General features: G+C 37.4%; 1 protein-coding gene across 1 annotated transcript in view; it reads right to left on the bottom strand.

Annotated features, from left to right (window-relative positions):
- Positions 1 to 21,076, bottom strand: part of csmd2 (CUB and Sushi multiple domains 2) — a 294,566-nt gene that overhangs the window by 16,510 nt on the left and 256,980 nt on the right. The window contains exons 46-53 of the mRNA XM_016238904.1: positions 19,920 to 20,033; positions 12,201 to 12,389; positions 8,538 to 8,684; positions 3,819 to 4,007; positions 1,259 to 1,444; positions 793 to 987; positions 286 to 459; positions 10 to 183 (exon numbers count right to left, since the gene is read on the bottom strand). Coding sequence (XP_016094390.1) covers positions 10 to 183; positions 286 to 459; positions 793 to 987; positions 1,259 to 1,444; positions 3,819 to 4,007; positions 8,538 to 8,684; positions 12,201 to 12,389; positions 19,920 to 20,033 — 1,368 coding nt within the window. The remainder of the gene's footprint in view (positions 1 to 9; positions 184 to 285; positions 460 to 792; positions 988 to 1,258; positions 1,445 to 3,818; positions 4,008 to 8,537; positions 8,685 to 12,200; positions 12,390 to 19,919; positions 20,034 to 21,076) is intronic.

Raw genomic sequence — 21,076 nt, forward strand, 5'->3', positions numbered from 1 at the left:
AACACGTACGGACACAGACGGGAGTCTTTCCGGACCAGCGATGGTCCTGCTCACAGATGCGAACGGACACACCGATGAGTCGGAATCCAGGATTACACTGGTAAACGACACTGCCCCTGTAGTTGTAATTCTCTCCAATGACCTGGCCATTCACAATATGCTCTGGTGTGCCACAGTGTCCAGCTGTTGAAGAAAAACATTGTAAATGCTAATTTGGAGCACATAAGGGTATATTTTCTCTAATTATTGATGAAGAAGTCCCATAAGAGAAGTAAAGCCACTCACCAAGACACTGGACCTCAGCTCCACTCCACAGGCCATTGGACATGCACTCTCTCACTCTGGAGCCCACCAGAGTATAACCCGTGTTACAGGAAAAAATGGCAGTCGCTCCGTACACAGTTAATGTTCCTATTTTATTCCCATTTGGAGGGGTTCCAAGGTCACCACAGGAAATGACTAGGCAAATTCAGATGAAGAATGCATTTGTAATTTTTACTTTTACAGAATTCTGAATACAAGATACGTTGGAATTTCAAGTCTTGAAATTTTTTTCAAACTAGACTAGACAAACTAGACAATTTTTTCATGACATACTAGATCAGGGGTTTTCAATTAAAGTTTGAAAAATCATCATAATTAAAAAAATAAATCCATCCATCCATTCTTCAAACCACTTATCCTCTGTAGGGCCATGAGTTTCCAAAAAAAATAAAAAAATAATCATAATTTGAAAATGCTGTGGTCTCTAAGCATATGTCTTGATGTCACTATGGTCTATATTGCACTCACTTTCACAGGATGGTCTAGGCTCAGGGTAATCCCAGGTGCCGTTAGCTTGGCAGCGGATGACCCTTTGACCCTTGTAGAAATATCCAGGGTCACAAGTCAGCATCATCATGGCCTCATATTTATTCTGCATGCCGTAAATAAGCCTCCACCTCCCATGATCCACTGCGGAGTGGCCGATGTCAGGGCAGGTCACAGCTAAAGGATCAAAGTTAAAATAATTTTTTTGATTAAGACCTAAAAGTAGTGCAACATGTTTTTTTTTATATTTCTTTCTTCTAATTCATTTTAACAAAATCATTCCATTAATTTCCATGTTCAAACAAATTTTTGAATTCAAGATTAAATGTGGCCTAAGACTTTTCAAGAATTTTAAATAGTTAAGAGAATAATACACATTTGATCTTTTCCTTCTTTTATCAGTCTTTTATGTAAATAAGAACAAACTGATCGGTGCTCATGAACTCACGGACGCAGCGAGGGCGGGTCTCCATCGGGCTCCATCTCCCAGACTCTTGACAAACTGTTGACACTGGCTGAGCGTTGGCCAATCGGAAACCAGGATTACAAGAGAATGTGACTCTAGAGCCGAGAGTGAATTCCTGCCCGATGACAGTGCCATTCACTGGCGCAAGGGGCATCCCACAGGAAACAACTGTGAAGGAGAAAAAGATTCTGACTTCAAAAAACAGACTCAAGTATTTTCTCACAAAACCCCAAGGAAACTGGCTATATCTTTTCGCCATCGTACTTCAAAGAATACTCAGTGTAAACACTCTAAGTGAACACACCAAAAGCAGCAATGTGACTGTGCAAACACAAGCTTGCAGTGGTTCTGGGAAGGTAAACAAGAGCAGCTAGAAAGAAACGGGCACAAGCCAAGATGTAGATTACATCTGGACATGGACTAAAGGACACAGAGAGAACACCAGCATCCTGTAGAGCCAGCAGAGAGTAAGGCTGATGATACACTGGGCAACTTTTTGAGCAATGTTGCCGTCAATGGGCAACCAGGTGAGACACAGGGCCCACGACCGATCTAAAGTATCCAGATAGACATTTGTTACCAATCCTCAATAGGAAAGTGCCCAAGCAACATTGCTCAAAAAGTTGCCCCATGTATCATAAGCCTAAGAGAGTCATGAACATACCAGCTACAGTAAACAATATAAACACAACAATCTCTGGCTTTTTATTAAATTGTTTCATCCAATGCAATAACACTTTTGTAGGCTGCTAAATAGTCTAAATATGTTTTGGCACCAGTGTATGTGTCAAATCAAAATACCAACACCCGGATGACACTGCTGATTTAAAAGTTTAAACGACCGTAGATTAGGCTTGCCGCGATAGACTGTACTGACGGTGATACTGTTGTTAAGCCGCAACACCGGTTACGTCACTTGCCCACTGCAGCACCGACCCCCACCGTCGTTTTGATTTTTTATAGTAATAAAAATAATTTAGTTCAGTAAAAGAACAGACACTACAATTAAAAACTGAACACGGCTGCTCAATGCAGCGTGCCGAACGACAGTCGCATCACAGATCAGATTTCATTTCTCCAGTGAGGAGAGTGAGTCGAGCTGACTGACAAGAAGAGTGGGGTGAGACAGACAAGACGATGGCGGATGATTTAGTTTCGAAACGAAATGCAAAAGCGCCTGTTTGGCAGTATTTTGGATTTTGAAAAGCCTGTTGACTTTTGCCGTTTATCTAAGGTGATTTTGGAAGTTTTTTTAAACATTTCGTTTCTTATTTAATTGGTTCCACAGTGTTTGCTGATATTTTCTTTATTTAAACTTTGTGTAATTTATTTATTTTATTTGACATCAAGGTGTATGCCGTGCCTCCAAGCTTTCTTATTCGTTTTGCTAATAAACTTTCTACATTTCTTATTTATTTGGTTATATATTATACATGTTTACTTATTTCCAGTTTTGTATAGGCTACCTATTTAAACTATGTAAGTTATTTGTTATTTTATATATAGGCTAAAGAGAGTTTGACGTATTTTGTTGTTGCATTCAAGCAATTGACGCCAAATTGCCGCTAATTCTAAAGAAAAATGAAAGTAAAATGTGCACTGTGCTTTTAAGCTATTTAAAAGCGAAGGAAAGCGAGGAAAAGAGGGAATGCCACTAGCCCCACGGTGATACCAGTATTATCGGTGTTGTCACACGTCGATTAACCGGTGGGAAAATTTCCTCACCGTCACAACCCTACCATAGATCTGCCTCCTCTCCTCCTCTCATCTTAATTTGTCATTTAGCTATCACTTCTATCCAATGTGATTTACAGTACACTTACAGGGACATTCCCTCTGGATCAACCCGTGGTTAAGTGTCTTTCTCAAGGCCACAATAGTGATCATTTCATGATTTTTGGAGTTCATGATTTTACCCTCATTTGTTTGAACCTACAAACTTCTGATGTCCAGCCCAGATCAGTAACCACTATACTATCCTCTACAGTCTCAAAAGTCATTATAATGACTCTTCTTTCAAATGACTGACACATGGATGTAATATCCATGCTACTCAATCAATCATGAGTCAACCATGTCCCACTTTGAATACGAAACACGAATTACGAATACGTTCAGTGTGTTCAATAGAGCTCAAAGGCTCTTGGCCTAAGGCATCTCACACCATTCCTGTCAAATAGAAATTCACCTCTCACAGGTGAGGCCTTTGTTAGCCAGGAAGTGGTGATAAAACGCAACACTTCTGAGACTGCAAAACGGTAGACCCCGTGGAGGCCTCTGCTTTAGTGGATGATAACTGCCTCTTTCTGAGGAGACTCTCCCCTCGGACAGCACATTAGCAATAGTCTTGCAGCTATGGCTCCTGGCTAACCCATTTATTGTGATGAGCAATTTGACAGATGCAGCCAAGCCCTAAACATTGATTGAATACAGAATTAGCCACGCCGGCGCCAGTCTATCGCAGAGAGAGTTCAGCAAGGAGAGACAGATAATCGCCTCTAGACTTTCTCCAAGGTATTTCAGGCAAGATTTTCAGACTCACCTTGGCAAAGCGGCACTGGAGCGTTCCATTGGTTGATGCCCTGCAGGGTGCGGGTGCAAGTGGCGATGGTCTGGCCAATCAGGTTGAAACCCCGGTCACAGCTGAAGCGCAAGGTACTGCCAAGTTTCGTGCCCGTCTGGCTATGCACCGAGCCGTTCACCGGAGGGTCCGGGGTACTGCAGTATGCCGCTGTGGCACATACAAAAGTAAACACAGCCAGAAATCAAAGACACATCAGTCTGTGAAACCTGCTGCTTATTGTTTTTCTATTCATCACCCTGTTTACTGGAAATAGCGGATATTAATGCAGTCTGGAGCTGAGGAGTGATTAAAAAGATGCACAGTATTGAATTGCAGGAACTTGTGGAAGGTCATTAATGATGGATATGTAACAAAAAAAATCTATTGTTTTGTGTACAATTTGTTAGTCTAGACTGTAATTCAGAATACAACGAGAGTCATTATACAAAGTTATGCTGGCATATGCTATCCAGGCCACATTGTCTCCTGTGGCACATGAGGTGTCTGAGATCAGATCTTGGCAGGCTGTTCTCCTTGTTGACCAAACAAGAAAAAGAATGACCGTAATGATACCAGCATAATATAAAAGGAGGTGTGGAAGGAATTAGGAGGAAATGGGGCAGGAATGCAATTTGTCGCATTATTAATTGCTATGACCACATTACTAGCCTATCTGTTTCATGAGTTCACATGTTCATATACTCCTTCAGCGATACAGGTAAACAGCTTTGGCAAGCTGCCAATAATGCAGAGACTTGAGGAAGTTGCCTCCCGGACTATTTAATTAATGTAAGTTAATTAGAGTAAGATTAGTGGAGGTTTCCTGGAAGAAATGTCATGGAAGTGAATCAGTCACGTGAAAAAAGAAAGAAAAGTTAACTTGAGAAGGTAAACTGCACAGGAAATTAATTCTAGATATATTCAAGATACACTATATAAAGGATAATGCAAAAATACTGATTAAGAAAATTTTCTGCAGTGTAAGCAGCCGCTTATGTATATGCTCTTGTGTTGGATTAGAAGAACAAGCTCTCACCGAACTTCCATTTAAATTCCATTACAACAATTCTAATTTCAGTCCAACACAATGTCTAGCCATGATAATTTCCTTTAGGAGAGTGAGGGAGCACTCACACAGGACACATTCTGGCACTGAAAACAGCTAGATGGCAATAGAGCGGAGGGGTCTTGAGACATGTTTTTCAAAGTTGAACAGCTGTTAACTATAGCTACATTAAAAAGTCATAATGAAAACACTGTGCTGATGGCACAAATCTATGCAATAGTCAAAGATGCACGTCTGAAACATATACATGGATAAACAATTGTGCCCCAAGTTAGCAATACAGAATTTGTATTATTATTATTATTTAAGTGGTGGTTTTCAGTCTGTTACCGTGTTGTGGATTTAAGGTCATTTATATGTTAGTGCATTTCTGAAAGTTGACAAATATCACACTACCTGCATTTATTTGATCAAAAATTTATTTCTTTCTGTTCTAAGACAATGGATCAAAAATATCAATGTCTCAAAATATGGTCCATGGCTATGAAATAAACTAAAAACTAAAAGCATTAAAAAAAAAGTATGGTGTCAACTTCCCAGCAAACATCAACACAGGAGAGAAAACTGCACTCATCAAGTCATTTCATGGAAATTTAGCTCTTCACAGAAAATGTTAAAAGAAGTAAAAGCTAACCTACTGTAGGACAAAGAAAAATAAATAAATAAAGACACCAGTAATGGAATGGCAACCCTCAAGTTTCACAAGGTGGAAATCTTTCTAATGATCAAACCACAGAGACATAAAATGCTTCCAGCCTCTCGGCCATTAGCCCTGACTGGAGATTACAGATAATGGACAAATTTGAAAGTTTACACATCATATACCTGTAGTAAAACTTTGAAAGAAACAAAAGTGCACTAATGGTTTAAATGGCTTTGAGTGCGGTTTTAAAGAAGTTTTGTTTTGAGCGTCAAACATCTCATGTGATAGAGCAGGTGCTGCCTTCTAAATGGCTAAAAAGATTGCTATTGATTGTTGGCCACAGAGGTCAAGCTGTAAGAGATTGCTTAGTAGAAATTTAGCCTTCCCGCTCAACTACTTTATGAAGTCTGCGTCAACCAGTCGCGGTGCTGTTTCCTACCTGACTATGACCCAAGAGCCCCAGCTTTGCATTTAATAAAGTCACGATACAAACAAACTCTCATGCCCCTTGGCCCTTGTTTCTAAATTGCAAAGTTAATGCTGTCAATCTTCAACCTTTAAGCTGCTACGTTTCTTCTTTTTCCAAAGAAAGGCCTTCACACTTCTCAAAGCCAGTCATTTAGCAAACCTCACACAGGTGATGGTGGGAAGAAAAGGTCAGGAAATAAAAAAGAAAAATGAAGAGAGAAACAAAAGAGAGAGGGAGGAGGAGTGGAAGGACCTGCTATAGTTGAAGTAACAGCCTGTGGAGATAAAAGATGGATTGAGAAAGAAAACGTTACGAAGCTTTGAATCTGTCCCACCATCTGTTTTTGTCCCAGCAAGGTATCACTACAGAAGGGAAACCATATTGAGGAAGGAAACCTAGGTGTGCTGCCGCTGCTAACCCAGACTGTCACAGAGCCCTACTGTATATCAAAAATCCATCATGCGAGGAGGAAGCGGAAAAAGCTAAACAAGCTGATGTCGAGAGAAAGGACCCTGATGAGCCAGACAAAGAGGTGATTAGTCATTCTTCTGAAACGCTAATGATTAGGAGCAAACGGAAACTTTTTAAATATTTATGGGGTAATAACTCATTTAGAATTACACTATTGCTCATGAAATGGCGTAATCAGGTCTTGATAGCTTGTGGCAGAGTTTCCTGCGTGAATTCTGTTTTTGCAGCAGGGAGTCATAATTGGTCGTTTTGTGAATGCATATCTTTAACTGTAAGTTGTCAAGCATTCAGGCAGTCGAGGAGTCATTTGATATAATCATTTGTAAGCCAAACCAATAACTTCTGGGTAATGGGTCTTTTTGGTTGATTCATTAAAAGAATTGGCTCATAAGAGTCATTTGTTCATGACTCAAATGACACTAGTTACTCTGTACGTTTGTTTTCGCATGCAGGTAGTGAAGACGCAATAGTATTATTTCACAGTACCTAGTCTTGTTTAACTCTTTCCCCGCCATTGACGAGTTATCTCGTCTTTTAGAAGAAAACGCTTCCCCGCCAAAGACGAGTTTTTACGGCTTTTCGTGTTTTCACTGTTACCCTCGGGGGCACTATTACACATCTTCTGAATGAGTACAAAACCTCCCGAACAAAAACACACGTGAACAGGATGGAAAAACTAGCGATCTCTATTTGTAAACAGATGCATATGAAAAATAATGCGATTATCAGCAATAGACAGCATATAAATGAAAACTGCATAATGTTACGGAGTAAAATGTTGATCCAGGAAGTGGTATATGTCTGTGCAAGCTTTGGCGGTATTGATGGACGCGATTTGCTGGATTTATGCTTTGATAATCATACTGAATATTATCCAGATGTAGTTTTTGATAAAAATTAGATTTTCTCACCTTTTTGCTCAAAATTATGCATTTTTTATGAAACCTACCTATATTCAAGTGTTGATAAAAAAGAATGCTTTAAGATAATAAAACTGATTTTTTTTGTTTTAAAGTAGAGGCTCTGATCTTTATTTTGGTGTATTGCATATTCAAATATTCATACAGCAAAATATACTGGAGGCCATCAAATTTGAGTGAAAATCATCAAAATCGCTGGCGGTGGCTGGCAACTTAAAAAAAAAAATGCTGGCGGGGAAAGAGTTAAGTTCAAATGGCAACCTCATTTGGCTTGTGGGAAATATGTATTTATGTATTAATGCAAAAATGTCCCAAAATAATGAATGAATTAAAGATATATATTGTGTTGCTCGGAGACTCAAAACAGCTCTGCTGTGGCTTTAATAGGTAATATTTGCGTAAAACAGACAATATTATGTTTACAATGTTATGTTTAAAATATAACACAATATTAACTTTTTATTTACTGAAATGTTATAAAAAAAATCATATTTGCACACGTACTATTCTGGAAAAAAACAACACTCGTGTGATATTGCTCTCGCTGATCATGTGATATCGCTTATCATGTGATATAAATATGAGACAAAAACTCATACAGCGGCATTTTTTGGCCCAATATCTTGAATTGAATAGGCACTTAACTGCATTTATGGACTACATAGTTGTTGCCCTGCATCATGTTTGTCAACAGTCAACTGTATGAAATGTAAGATGTTGTACAGGTCTGGGGGCGGGCCCAGTGCATTAACTGTGTTAAACTCATCATTTTTCCATAACTAATTAATTTAATTAACAAATTAAACTGACAGCCAATGCTCTTTTAAAAATGCAGTTAAAACAATGCATTTAAAGATGACCTACTGATGTATAATTTCATTGCTTTAAACATATATTGTAATTATTTTTATTAATAAGCAGTTTTCAATAAATCTTTCTTTGTCTATTTGAAAATACATTCCTAATTTTAATGTAAATTGAATATAAAACAACACATTGATTCATTAGTTTAATTTAATAAATTGATTCCTTCATTGTGTTTTGAGAGAACTCGTAGTCAGCAGGAAACAGTGGCTTGGGGAAATCCAAATCCAATCTGTATGTTTTGAAGATGTGTTTGAATGCTCACCTGAGTAGCGGATTCGAAAGCCCTTGTGGCTGGAAGTGTGATCGAAAGACCAGTGCAGGTAAACCTTGTTTGCAGTGCTAGTAATACTGAAGGGAGATGAATAGTTCCCGCTTAGAGAAATGAGCAATGGACTCTGCCGTGAAGGACCTGCAGGATATAGAAAGCAAAACATAAAGTTACCATATATAAGACGCATCTGTGGTCCAAAAGTATAACATCTCAGACCACATATGTGTTTGTCTTTCTGAATTTAAAATGCAACGATTCTTAAGAAACTGGCCCTGATTTTCAAAACATTGGAATATATATATATATATATATATATATATATATATACTGTAAATATTATTATTATTATTAGTTTTTTTTAGATTACACATGCAAATGTGTGCAAGAAACGTAGTAAATCAAAGCCGCTGAGCTTCACACTTCTTTGGACAACTGATCACGGAAGAAAAAAAAATCCCCCTTGCATCTCTTCCTGTCACTGTCAGTAGCCACATATCTTACAAACTTCAAATTGACTTGTTTACCACCAGCAGTGATACCACTGGCGTGTTTCTGATGCGCTTCTGTCACAACAAGCCTCTCCACTTCTCATGGTTAATGCTGAGTGACAGGGCTCTGTTCATGAACTTCACTGGCAGTACTTTCAGATCAGCTGAACTCTGATTCAGTTCAGAGAGGTGTGTGTGTGTGTGTGTGTGTGTGTGTGTCTTAAAGGCCATTCTAGATGTCATGTTAGTGTCTGGGCCAAGCTGCGGGGAGGTAAATGGATCTGGTGTGATCTGGCTGGCTTTGGCATGTTGTGAAAAGCAAAGTCTGCTTCGTAACGCAATGGGAGTTGAAAGCGTAATCAGCATTGAGCATGCCAGCTCCCCTCAGGAGTGGCTCACACTGCTCCCAGATGACACACAAATACACACAAGCAAAGGCGCTTTATGAGCCTTAAAAAAAGTGTGTAGCACAATGTGATTCTGTGAGGCCCGGCTGTCATATACTGCACTCTCAGAAAAAAAAAGTACAAAAATCTGTGTGTGCAAGTAGTTTTTTTTTTTCATGCTTTTCACTCTTTTTAACAATGCTTATATCTAATAGAAATGATTTGAGGTATATTAAGAACAAATAATTTTTTTAATAAACAAATATTTTTTAATTCAACAAGGATGCACAAGAGTGCATAAATAAATAAATGCTGTTAAAAATCTATTCATCAAATAATCCTAAAAATATCAGGGTTTCTACAAAAATATTAAGCAGCACAACAATTTTCAGCACTGACATGGTCACACTTTAATTTGGGGAACCAAAAGGTTTTTTTCTTGGGCATCAAATCAGCATTTTAGAATGATTTCTGAAAGATCATATGACACTGAAGTCTGGAGTATTGGCTGATGAATACCATGTTTTTGCTGTGGTTTTGATTAAATAAATGCAGCCTTGGTGAGCAAAAGAGACTACTTTCAAAAACATAAAAAAAGAGAAAAATGACTGACCCAAATCTTCTGAACATGTATAAACTTACTATATATGCCATATAAATTTAATATTATCTCATGTTTACCTGTTTAACGGATGTTTCAAAGTATGTAACAAAATTGCATAATTCATATTGCTTATTAAATGATATTGGTAGGTACTGTAATCTTTTTTTTCATTTGCATTTGCATTTTATTTTATTCATATTTGTTCACATAGCAAAGTTTCAAAGTCTGTTCACTTCATTCTTTACATATTTTTTTATTTTATTTTATTATATTTTATTATTTATTTTTGGAACGCTGCCTGACTCAGCTATGGGCCACTTTAATGATGCCTAAAATGTGATGAGCCTCCGTGTGTGTAAGATGACCTTTCTGACCTGTAATCCACTTCCTAATCTCAGTCTAAATGGGATCACTTTGACCCCAGCAAAGCCACTGACCTCAGACTGGACCTGAATAGTCCTCTGTTGGCCAAAGCAATTTCCTTTGCCTTTTACAAAAGGTTTTTACTGTGTAAAAGCAAAGGTCATCCCTTTTGGCCTCTCTACAACTGTCTATCTTGCTCAACACAGCAAGGTTGCCTGGGAGGTGTATGTCAATAATTGTACTGGAAGGAGGAGAAAAACAGCTTTTTGTGAACAAAAACCATGTCATTTTTGCTATGATGTTTGTTCCTTGATTCAATCTTATTTAATTATATTACTACAACAGCGATAAATAAATAAATCATTTTCATTTAAAGTACTTATAAATGATAAAATGTTATTTTTATTGTCAATAATAATAATTGTAATAGGTAATAATTAGGGCTGTCAATCAATTAAAAATAATTCATTAATTGTAAATTTTTTTCTGAAATTAATCACGATTAATCCCACCTGACATTACCATTTTTAAATATACTTTTATATTGCAATAATTTCACATTCAATCTTTAAATTAATATAGAAACAACATAGACAGAATATTTTTAATATTTGTTTAATGGCATCTTTTTTTATGTCTGAAGGCGAGAATCACTGATAACAATACTACTGATGTCTCTAGGTGTCTGATGTCTTTTTTCTAATATTTAACCATTGACTATAGCTTTTCAACATTACAGTATAATTGAGAGCTGTCAATTTTTAACATTTATTAGACTTTAAAAATAACTTCTAATTTAAGTGAACTTAAAACAATCTTCTCATAAACTCATTATGATAAATGTCATATTTAGCAACCTGTGCCCTTCAGCAAGAAGGAAATACACAGTAATTGAATAAAGTTATCAAACACTAAATTCTAAATTAAATATAGATGAATCCTTAAAGCTACAAAAGTTATTGATTTCCTCTTTTTTTTCTTTTGTTCTTTGATGAACAGACATCACAGCTTCTGGGTTATTAGGTTATTTCGGCTGCTGAACATAACGTAGATCTGACATGCATTGTATTTTCTCACAACTCTTTACCTTTTCTGACCCACTTCAGGTCTTAAAGTCTGTACTAATGAGCTGACGAATTTAATTGGGTGTGTTAGATGAGGGAGACAGTGCTGGGCTGCTCCAGAACCGTTTTGAAAAACATTTGAGAGACATGTTCTTAAATGTAGCTCATATATAACAAATACTTGCATGTACTGTTTTAAAGCAGCTTTAATTGACTTTTTGGTAACTTCATGACTTAACTGATGCCATAATTATGACATTGCATGCTCGTAGTTTCTTTTGCACACAGCGCGTGCCGCCACATTTATGTGTGCAATTGAAGAGCACGTGCTACAGTATAAGGCTGACAGGATAGCAAAATTACAGCACTAGTAATAATAATAATAATAGTAATAATAAATATGAAATAATTACATAAGAAATATGATAGGTTTTCAACATTGATAATAATAAGAAATGTAATGGCTGCTGAAAATTCAGGTTTTCCATCATAGGAGTAAATTGCATTTTAAATTACAGTAACAACAACAACAATAATAATAAACATAATAATAATAACAACTTATTATTAATTTGTTTGTATTACAATTTTTTTACATTGTTTTTATTGTATTTTTACAGTAATATTTTGAACTGTTGTGTATATTACTATCATCATTAGTAGTAGTAGTAGTAGTAGTGGTAATAGTAGTAGTACCGCAGGAATCAGAGGAAAATATCCAAAGGAAAAGCTGTGATAAATCCACTCACCATCAAATATCTCCAGCTCATCAAACTGTCTGCTGGTCTGGAAGTGTTCAACGGTGAAAGTGATGTTGTAACCTGAATCCACCTTCACCACCCAGGAGCAGGACTCAAAGTGTGGCAGGCTGCTACCCGGTGACTGACTCAGGATTATTCCCGTGGAGGCTGTCAACACCTCGTTCATAGGACAGGTAACTGTAAGGAAGACAGGCAAGAGGTAGTTCAGCTCAATACATTTCTACATGTGGATTCCAGAAAGCTAAAGCATTTTCTTTTGATTGCATACATCAGCAATGGTAGCCATGACGCAAAATGCTAAGATTAGCTGTTACAGACAGGATCTCTCCAAACCCTTAAATATCAAATCAACCTTCAGAACTATTATACTCAATTGCCCAAGGAATACTTGAAAGGAACCTTTATCAGAACCCCCCCCCCAAAAAACAACCAAACACAATTACAGATCTATAGCTTCATTCAATATGACGCTTGAACTTCAGATGCAACAGAAAGTGTGCGGCCTATTGATCACCAAACAATTCAAGGCCCAATACAGTCTTTGTGCAAGCATGCATGGAGAACTTGCACAATTGGTGGCTGACTAAATACTTTTTTGCCCCACTGTAAATGCCTTTGGTAAAACACCGAATGCAGTCGATGATAACACAAAGCACCCTGGGCCAGTCTGTCATGACACTGAGAGGATTGATCAGTTGTTCACACGGCTGTACAACCTGGCTCTCAACCCTCAGTCTGCAGTTTCATCTCTCAGTCACTGATATTTCTTAGAGGCCCGCTGTGACATTTCCCCACATTTTACCTTGAATTATCAGCCTTTATGCAGTGGCCCATCTTAGGTGCTTCCCTCAAATCTTGGAAGCCTGTCTCTTATTCCCTATGTAGCTGTCGGAATACAAAGTAAGCATCCAAATAATCATAACATAAAAGGATAAACCCTCATCTCTGACACTATTCTATTATTTTGTCTAATTTCTTCTGCATGACATGGATGACTTGGATGAGAGGTCGTGTAAAGCATGTCTGAAGCTGAACCCGGAATCAGACAGGAAGGGACTGTTATTATGATGCTTAAGTTTCGGATATTAAATATGGATTTTCTATTACTTGTCTTGCTAAATAAACACGCTGCTGTTTCAGAGCTCCGCTGGTGTGAATACTTCATGATTGAGTTGATATTGGAATGAGATTATCACAATGGAAGAATTGTTGAGAATTTCTAACCTCACCGCTCACCTCCGCTTATCAGAATATCGACGGATGCAGCACGCTAAAACCCTGTAAATAACATGACCCACAGTAAACAGTTCTGTTTTTATATTCAGCCTCATTAATTGGCTTTTTAGTCAGTCGTTTAGCACCTTAATTGACTAACATTTAAGCCCAGGGGTCTGTGCACTGATTAGGATGGACGTTAATCAAACAATAATTTCATGCATGCTGTGCACTGTACGGCTTTACGTGTCAAACCCGAGAGAAGTTATTCTTATAATTACATTCAGGTTCACAGTCCAGTGAATTGCTCTGGTGACAATGATTAAATTATAAAATGTTGCTTTTAAAATTGATATGATGTTAATCACACTTGTGGTTTCTAGTCGAGATTGAGCTTGAGCTCAGCGGACACACAGGAACGATACGTTTGTGGCTTTGACACGTTTCCTTTACGATGGTAAAATATAGAGGCTCTGGGACTGGCTACAGGGCTCTGAGGTGATATAAAATCTGAATGCAGTTTCATTGGAGGACAAACATTATCATGGATGCATATCGATACCCGTTTGAGCCTATCATCACTGCATAAAGCCTAATGCGCTCAGGTAAAAAAAATACACCACCAATAACCTACATCTGTGCATCCTGGAGCTCACGCTCACAAATGACATACTTTGAAGTGTGAGCGTGGGTGTTATGGATCTTTATTTGCTGCCGCATACAGCACTTTGAAAGCTGGCTGTTAACCTATAACAAAGATATACTGTAAAGCAGCAAACTGATAGATATGACGAGTCTTTTGCGAGCATGTTTACTATATCACAACAGTTATAGGCCCTTGCTACATTCTTGATATTTACATTGTCAGTATATTTGTGTTTAAATCAGTTTATACTGCAAAACATAAAATGAACTCTAAGCATCTGTGCTGAGGGCTATATTATATGTACTATATATTCGATGGAGAGGTGGGGCAGTATGACAATTCAGTAACAATTACTGTATATAGCAATACATATTTTTTTGCTGGAAATGTTTTATGCACTTAAATATATTTATAACTGAAAAACAGCATTTGTTTGTAATGTAAGTCCTTACTGTTCATCAATTTAATGCTCCCGATTAAAAAAATAATTTCTAAATGGATAGATGCATAGACAGACGGGCAGACACTATGAACGGTAGTGTATGCGTGTCAATAGTACAAAATGTAACACTTGGGTTAAAAGCAGACTGAAAACATTGCAAAATAGCTGATATGCAGCACAGATATATTGTGCTACCAGCTGATGCATTTTTACCGCCACACTGCCCAGTCCTAATTCCATTCTGCCCCAACAGAATGTGGAAGAGCATGACCCTCTAGACAGAATCTCATCAAAATCCTCATCACCCCAGGCCTTTCACTATGGAGGCAAACGGAAATTAACTTGCTCAGGTCGCCCTTATCCCCTAATCCAATTTGAAATGGACTGTCAAAGGCTGAATGTAAACAACAGTTTTGGTGGCAGATTCTGACAGAAGAGGAGAAGGCATGTCAAAACTGCTCCTCTAACAATGGCAGCTGAAGATTATCTACTGTAAAAGAGCGGCTGGCATCTAAAAAGGGATTTTCAACTTAAAATGTCACCCTTCATGACAATGAATTGCAAATATGGCCCCCACAAGATTATACATTCAGAAAAATGGCAACATACAGCATTCATTTCATGATGTCAAAGAAAGGGATAAATGTCACGCACAAATTGCCAATATAGGCTTGTGTTCTGTTCACCACATGCAGTTTTCATATAATTTATCATTTGTTAAGCTCCGCCCCCTTGATTACTGTTGCTAGTTCAGGCTGAATGTCCAATAAGAATAAAGTCTCTTCAAACATTAAAATCAATAGTTCATTTTACACAATTTCATCCACAGCATCAACTTTAAAGATTTCTTGAAATATATGAAAGATGTGAAAATAATACCATGTGTATCCTCTCTGGGTACCTTGTGTGGCTATTAGTGCATGTTTTACCATATTTTTTTGTTCATTTATGTAAAATGGTGTTTAAAACAATCCAAACATACAGATTCGCCACAGACTCAGACATTAGACAAGATTAAAAGCTTGTCTGATAATAAGTCAGAACAGTCGCTAAGGTAGGATAAGTCACACATTTGTAAGGGTCAGTTAAGGACTATCTTGTCCAATTACATGTCTAGTCGCTAGTGGACTTTATAATTAATAGGGAGATATTAAATCACTGAAAATAACCAGAAAGAGTAATGCTTTGAAATGAAACATACACACATTTATTATATATGTTGGGTGTCTGATAATGAGGAAGAGCAGGATTTCAAAATGAGCAAGATATGTGGAGGTACTAGCTCCATTTGTTAGAATTCAAAAGATGAAAGACACAATTTTACTAGATTAGTGTGGCACTGTGTGCATGTATAAAGTGTGTTCAGGTGAGTTCTCACATGCATGCAGTGACATATGATACATATCTATGAAAGATATATCAGACATAATACATAAACATGAATATTTTATATACATTCTCAGAATTTTGAATAAGAGGAAAATGCTGCAAATAATTATAAATTACTGAATAACAGCAGTCATATAAATAAGAAAATAAATGAAAGAAAACAGCACTTAAACGCCATGTGTCGCTGTGTGTCACTGATGAAAAGCATATTTTATTTGAGTATAAACACTGAAAGTCTAGAGAGTGTGTACATATTTAAAGAAATTAAGTTACATGTGAGATTCTCCTACCCTTAATTTGCATAATGGCACGTGATGCACTCTCAGCATTCAAATATCTATTTTCTCTCTCTTGGAGTATGAGATACAAAAAACAAGAAAGAGAGGGGAACACTGAGAGAAGAAGGGAAGACATAAAGCAATGCAGCATAAGTGTTTTCAAATGTGACTGCCTTTGTGATTGGCTTTGGCCAGACAGCTTGAAACAGGGTTATCATTAACCAGGGTTGTTGGAAACATATATAACAAATCAGGAATAAAAAACAACAACAACTAAATATCAAGCATCTTCTGCTCATCAAACAAAATGTTGAGCACAGTGTTTCATCAGGCCATCATGTTTGTGTATATCTGATTATGTCTGTAGAAGACAGAAAGTTCTGGATGAGATTTCTTGTATCAGAGGAAGGCTGAAAGAAGTAAGGAGATATATTTTATGGAATGATGTATTCAAAAAGAGGATGTGTCAGATCAGATGCCAGGTAGAGAGAGAGAGAGAGAGAGAGAGAGAGAGAGAGAGAGAGAGAGAAGAGAGAGAAGAGAGAGAGAGAGAGAGAGAGAGACAGATGGGGAGAAGCTGTGATTTAATAGCTGGGTGCACCTGCAGCCTGGATATCCTCTGCATCTCAATGAGCTTTGCATTCCCTCTACCCATCACTGTCCTTCCTCTCTACTCTTTCAATCCCTCAGTTTATCTCTCGGTATACTTGCTCACACTTGTTCTCCAGGATAACAGAAAACAAAACTGTCCTTAAATCAAATCAAATTTTCAATAGTTATTATATTAGGCCAATCATTTCCATAAAAGTATATTATGTACAAACCATTTTTTATTCTTATTGCAAGTGAACATGTATTTAATGTAGTCTTTTTTTAATGTAGTGTTTTTTGAAGATGAGAGCATATCACACAGCCTGTCCCTGTTGGAATTTGAACAAATTGGCTAGATCCTATCACATGAAAGAATGTATCAAAATACCACACAGTCTGAATGCACAGCCTTTGGCATCAACAACAGGAAAGACTATGAAAGGTTAAAAATATTTTGTCCTCACTTTTGCCCCATTTATGGTACAGTATAGCCATATGGCAACATTTAATTTTCTTTCACTTTCTAGAACAAATTGCACTGTTGGAATTAAAAGGGCAGATTTTAAAGAACGCAAAGTGCTCTATAAAAAACACATTTGTACATTTCTCATACATCAGGATTTTTCACTGCACCTTTGATTAGATAATTAGATGCTGTTGTTAACAAATTAACTTTGTCCAATATAATTTTACAGAAAATATGATATGAAATATTAAAATTGTACAGATAATATGAATGTTGTCATTATGGTAATTATGTACCACCAATTATGATGTCTGTTATATGTCTTCTGAAAAATGTAAACTATTTTCAATAGATAAGGAAAGAGTTACCCATTACCACTGAAGATGAAAACAATAGTGTGATATAAATCAAAGGCTTGGTAAATCTCAGTTTGTACAGTACTTTGATCTCTTTTATTTTTGTTACTGGACCTATTTTCTGAAAAAAAGAGAAAAAAACCCATTGCAAATACAACCCATTCAACATTGTGTATCACGTAATTTAAGCATATTTGTTTTGGTAACCAAACTTTACTTTGGTCACAATTTAATATTCATATTTTCATTGTCTTCCCTGTTGATCCTATCAGAACAGATCTGTTTCTCTCAACAAATGACTGATATAAAGCATACGATTGCTTTCTTCCTCCTCCTCCTGTCTCGTTCCCTCTCTGGTGTTTGACGAGGCAGGCATACTTAATGTGACTGACACACAGAGGCAGCACCCTGACCAAATGGAGCGGGTGTCAGCTGGCTATGTTGGCCCTCAGTATAAGGGGATTTTCTTATAGCCGAGGCAATTAACTGTCAACACCTAATTAATGTTAGGATGAATTACAAAAGTTAAGAGAGCGCACTCCACCATGAAGGTTGAGCAGATACATGTTAGACATGAAATAGTTACTTATATGAATGTGTGGTTTATCGTAAGCACGGATAAAAATAGTCTATAATACAACAGATCAGATTAAATACAACACAGCAATAATATACACAATGGCCTGAAGAAAATGGGTGTTCATTCAAAGAAGGTTTTCCTATGAATTAATTAGTAGAACAGTCCATTTCTCCTGTGCATTTGTACCCCTTGTTTCTGGAGAAAACAGAATGAGAGCCGGCTCGCATTCCACAAGGTTGTAAATGTATCGGGTTACCATGAAACCAGGGTCTTGTTCGGCGTCCTGGGGTGTTACAAAGTATTTGTGAAATCTAGCTAACAAAATATATATTGTGTGTTGGAGTGTTCCAGACGCTACAAACGTGTCCTCCCTCTTCACACTGTCTGAAACCCCGGTGGTCTCTTTCAGTTCTCTCTGACATATGCTTACGCTGGAAATGATAAAGCTTGCCTATTTTTGTTTCTTTTTTTCTACAGGCCTTAATCATTTTCCACCAAATACCTGTACTGCAGCTCACAAATTGCTTCCAGTAAAAAAACAGCCCAATTGCTTTTTATTTACATCACAGATGAGGCCAAACACAGGATGGGATAGCTTATGTATGTTTTGATATATAATGAGGTTCAAAATATGAGACCACAATGAAAATTTGGGATTCATAATACTATTTAAACTGGGAAATAAACAGTTTTAAACATTTTGTTTTAAATACTATGTTGATTATATAATTTCTAATGGCAAAATGTTTTTTTTTTTTTTTATACAGATTTGAAGCATTTTCATTAGTGGTCTCAGACTTTTGAGCCTCAGTGTATTCATAACGGGACATTAAAAAGCGGCCTTTCAGTCAGACCTACTGTACACAGTGATGACTAGTACAGAGAGCTCAGAGAGATAATTCTTCTACACTGTGAGTAGAGAGCTCAGAGAGATAATTCTTCTACACTGTGAGTAGAGAGACAAACATAATGAGGAGGAACTGGGGGAGTTTATGGGAAATGCCATATCAAATCACATAAACGCAGCTGGAATGAAAGGTAGATGAGCGTTTACCATACTCATGGGGTTTGCTTGACAGGCTCTGAGGTATTTCATCCCATCTCTAAGCCAATAGCAATAATGAAGCTTCATATAGCACAGAACCAACCATCATGATCAATAGACCCATCATGCATTGCAACACATGGGGGTGGATTTTATAGTATATAAACTAAAAGACTGGAGAGGGGAGAAGTCCCTAACAATGTTTTAAAATGCTTATGGTTAGTGAATAAGATGCAGATATTCACATCAAAGTACTGCTGTATGGTGCAACTGTTTAGTGAATGCACCCCAGTGAGTATAGTTTGTTTAAAGGGAACCATGGTTTAACCAAAAATGAAATTAAAATGACTTCTGTTGGAAAAGCTCTGTTTTTTTTTTTTGTTCCATACAATGGAGTCCAAATGAATCTATTGTGTGGACAAATACAGTTGAGATATTCTTCAAAATACCACATTCTCTGTTCCACAGAAGAAAGAAAGGATGATGTTTCAAGCTGGTTTAGGTTTAGTGGTGGTTTAGCTGGTGGACCAGCATAATCATGTCAAAACCCAACCAAATTGGTCTTTATCATCAACCTGGTTGACCAAGAGTCTCAGTGGTTAAGCTAAAGAAAAATACCATACTGGGAACCAACACACTGCATATGCTGGTGTCAAGAGATCTTCTGCAAGTAAAAAAAAACTAAACATTATGACTTACTATCACATGAAGTTGGAGGTCCTTCAAACTCAAGATGAGTCCCCAAGCGACAGGTTTGAATGCTGTTCCCATTCAGATGATATCCTGGGAGACATCTGTAAAGCACAATATCACCTGTGGAAAGACAGGGAGTGAACAGATGACATATTCATTGCTTTATCAATTGTCTTTCAGATGCAAGTCACCTTCTGAAATATTATGGAGAACATGGGATTTCTGAGGAGCTCGGAACAACAGGAGCAGCATCTGGCTGTTCCTGCTGTTGCCTCACTCATGACTTGATGAAGGCCATGTCCCCTCACTGTTTCGCTTAATGGCTGACAGTGACGATAAAAGAAAAAAGGGAACAGGAAAGAGGCAAAGGGAGACTCAACGTGCCGCCGCTGCATTGCAGTGTAATTAAGGAAGCACCTCACAGCATGGTTTACATTCATAACACCCATCGGCTGCTACCCGAGGGCCGCTCACATCTTAGAAGCAAATCTCCCTGTTGCTACACAAACCCCCAGGCACTCTGTGACTGAGCTAAGAGGAACAAAAATACCTAGTGGTTTCATAATATAGCATTTAACTCCACTGAAATATTGGAATACACGCTAGAGCAGAAAAAAGAGGCTTTGCATGCTTTGCAATTCACATATAGGAATGTGTTTGTGGCTGTGAATGCATGTGTTCATGGCCATCTGAACACATCAGCCTTTGTTCAATCACTGAATTAAGTAAATTAATTGGATGTGGTAGATAATAAGTGATCAAAACAGTGATTCACTGCAGGTTAGTGCCAAAGACCATGACTGCTTTAACCCCGACGGAGGCTCTACAAACACGCTCCATTCCAGAGAGGTCAAACAACCCTACACCGACCCGTAACTACCCATTTAAAACAATTAATATCAATTAATGCATTTTTTCCCCCATGGCAGAAAAGCAGTGCATTGATTTAACATTGGATTTCAGAGGCGACAGAGGACCAGTGAGGTCAGGATTGCATTATTATTTGTACGTGATTTTCTGTGGACACTCAACTGAAGGTGAAACCAACAGCTTCAATAAACTATTCAAAAAAAATGTAGGGGGAGCAAAAGTTTAATAATAATAATAATAATAATAATCTATCATAGGTGCTAAAGCCAAAATTGATTAAATAATAGTTTGAG

This window comes from Sinocyclocheilus grahami, unplaced genomic scaffold, assembly GCF_001515645.1.
Source record: "Sinocyclocheilus grahami isolate Dianchi unplaced genomic scaffold, SAMN03320097.WGS_v1.1 scaffold550.1, whole genome shotgun sequence".
In the NCBI taxonomy this organism is placed as follows: domain Eukaryota; kingdom Metazoa; phylum Chordata; class Actinopteri; order Cypriniformes; family Cyprinidae; genus Sinocyclocheilus; species Sinocyclocheilus grahami.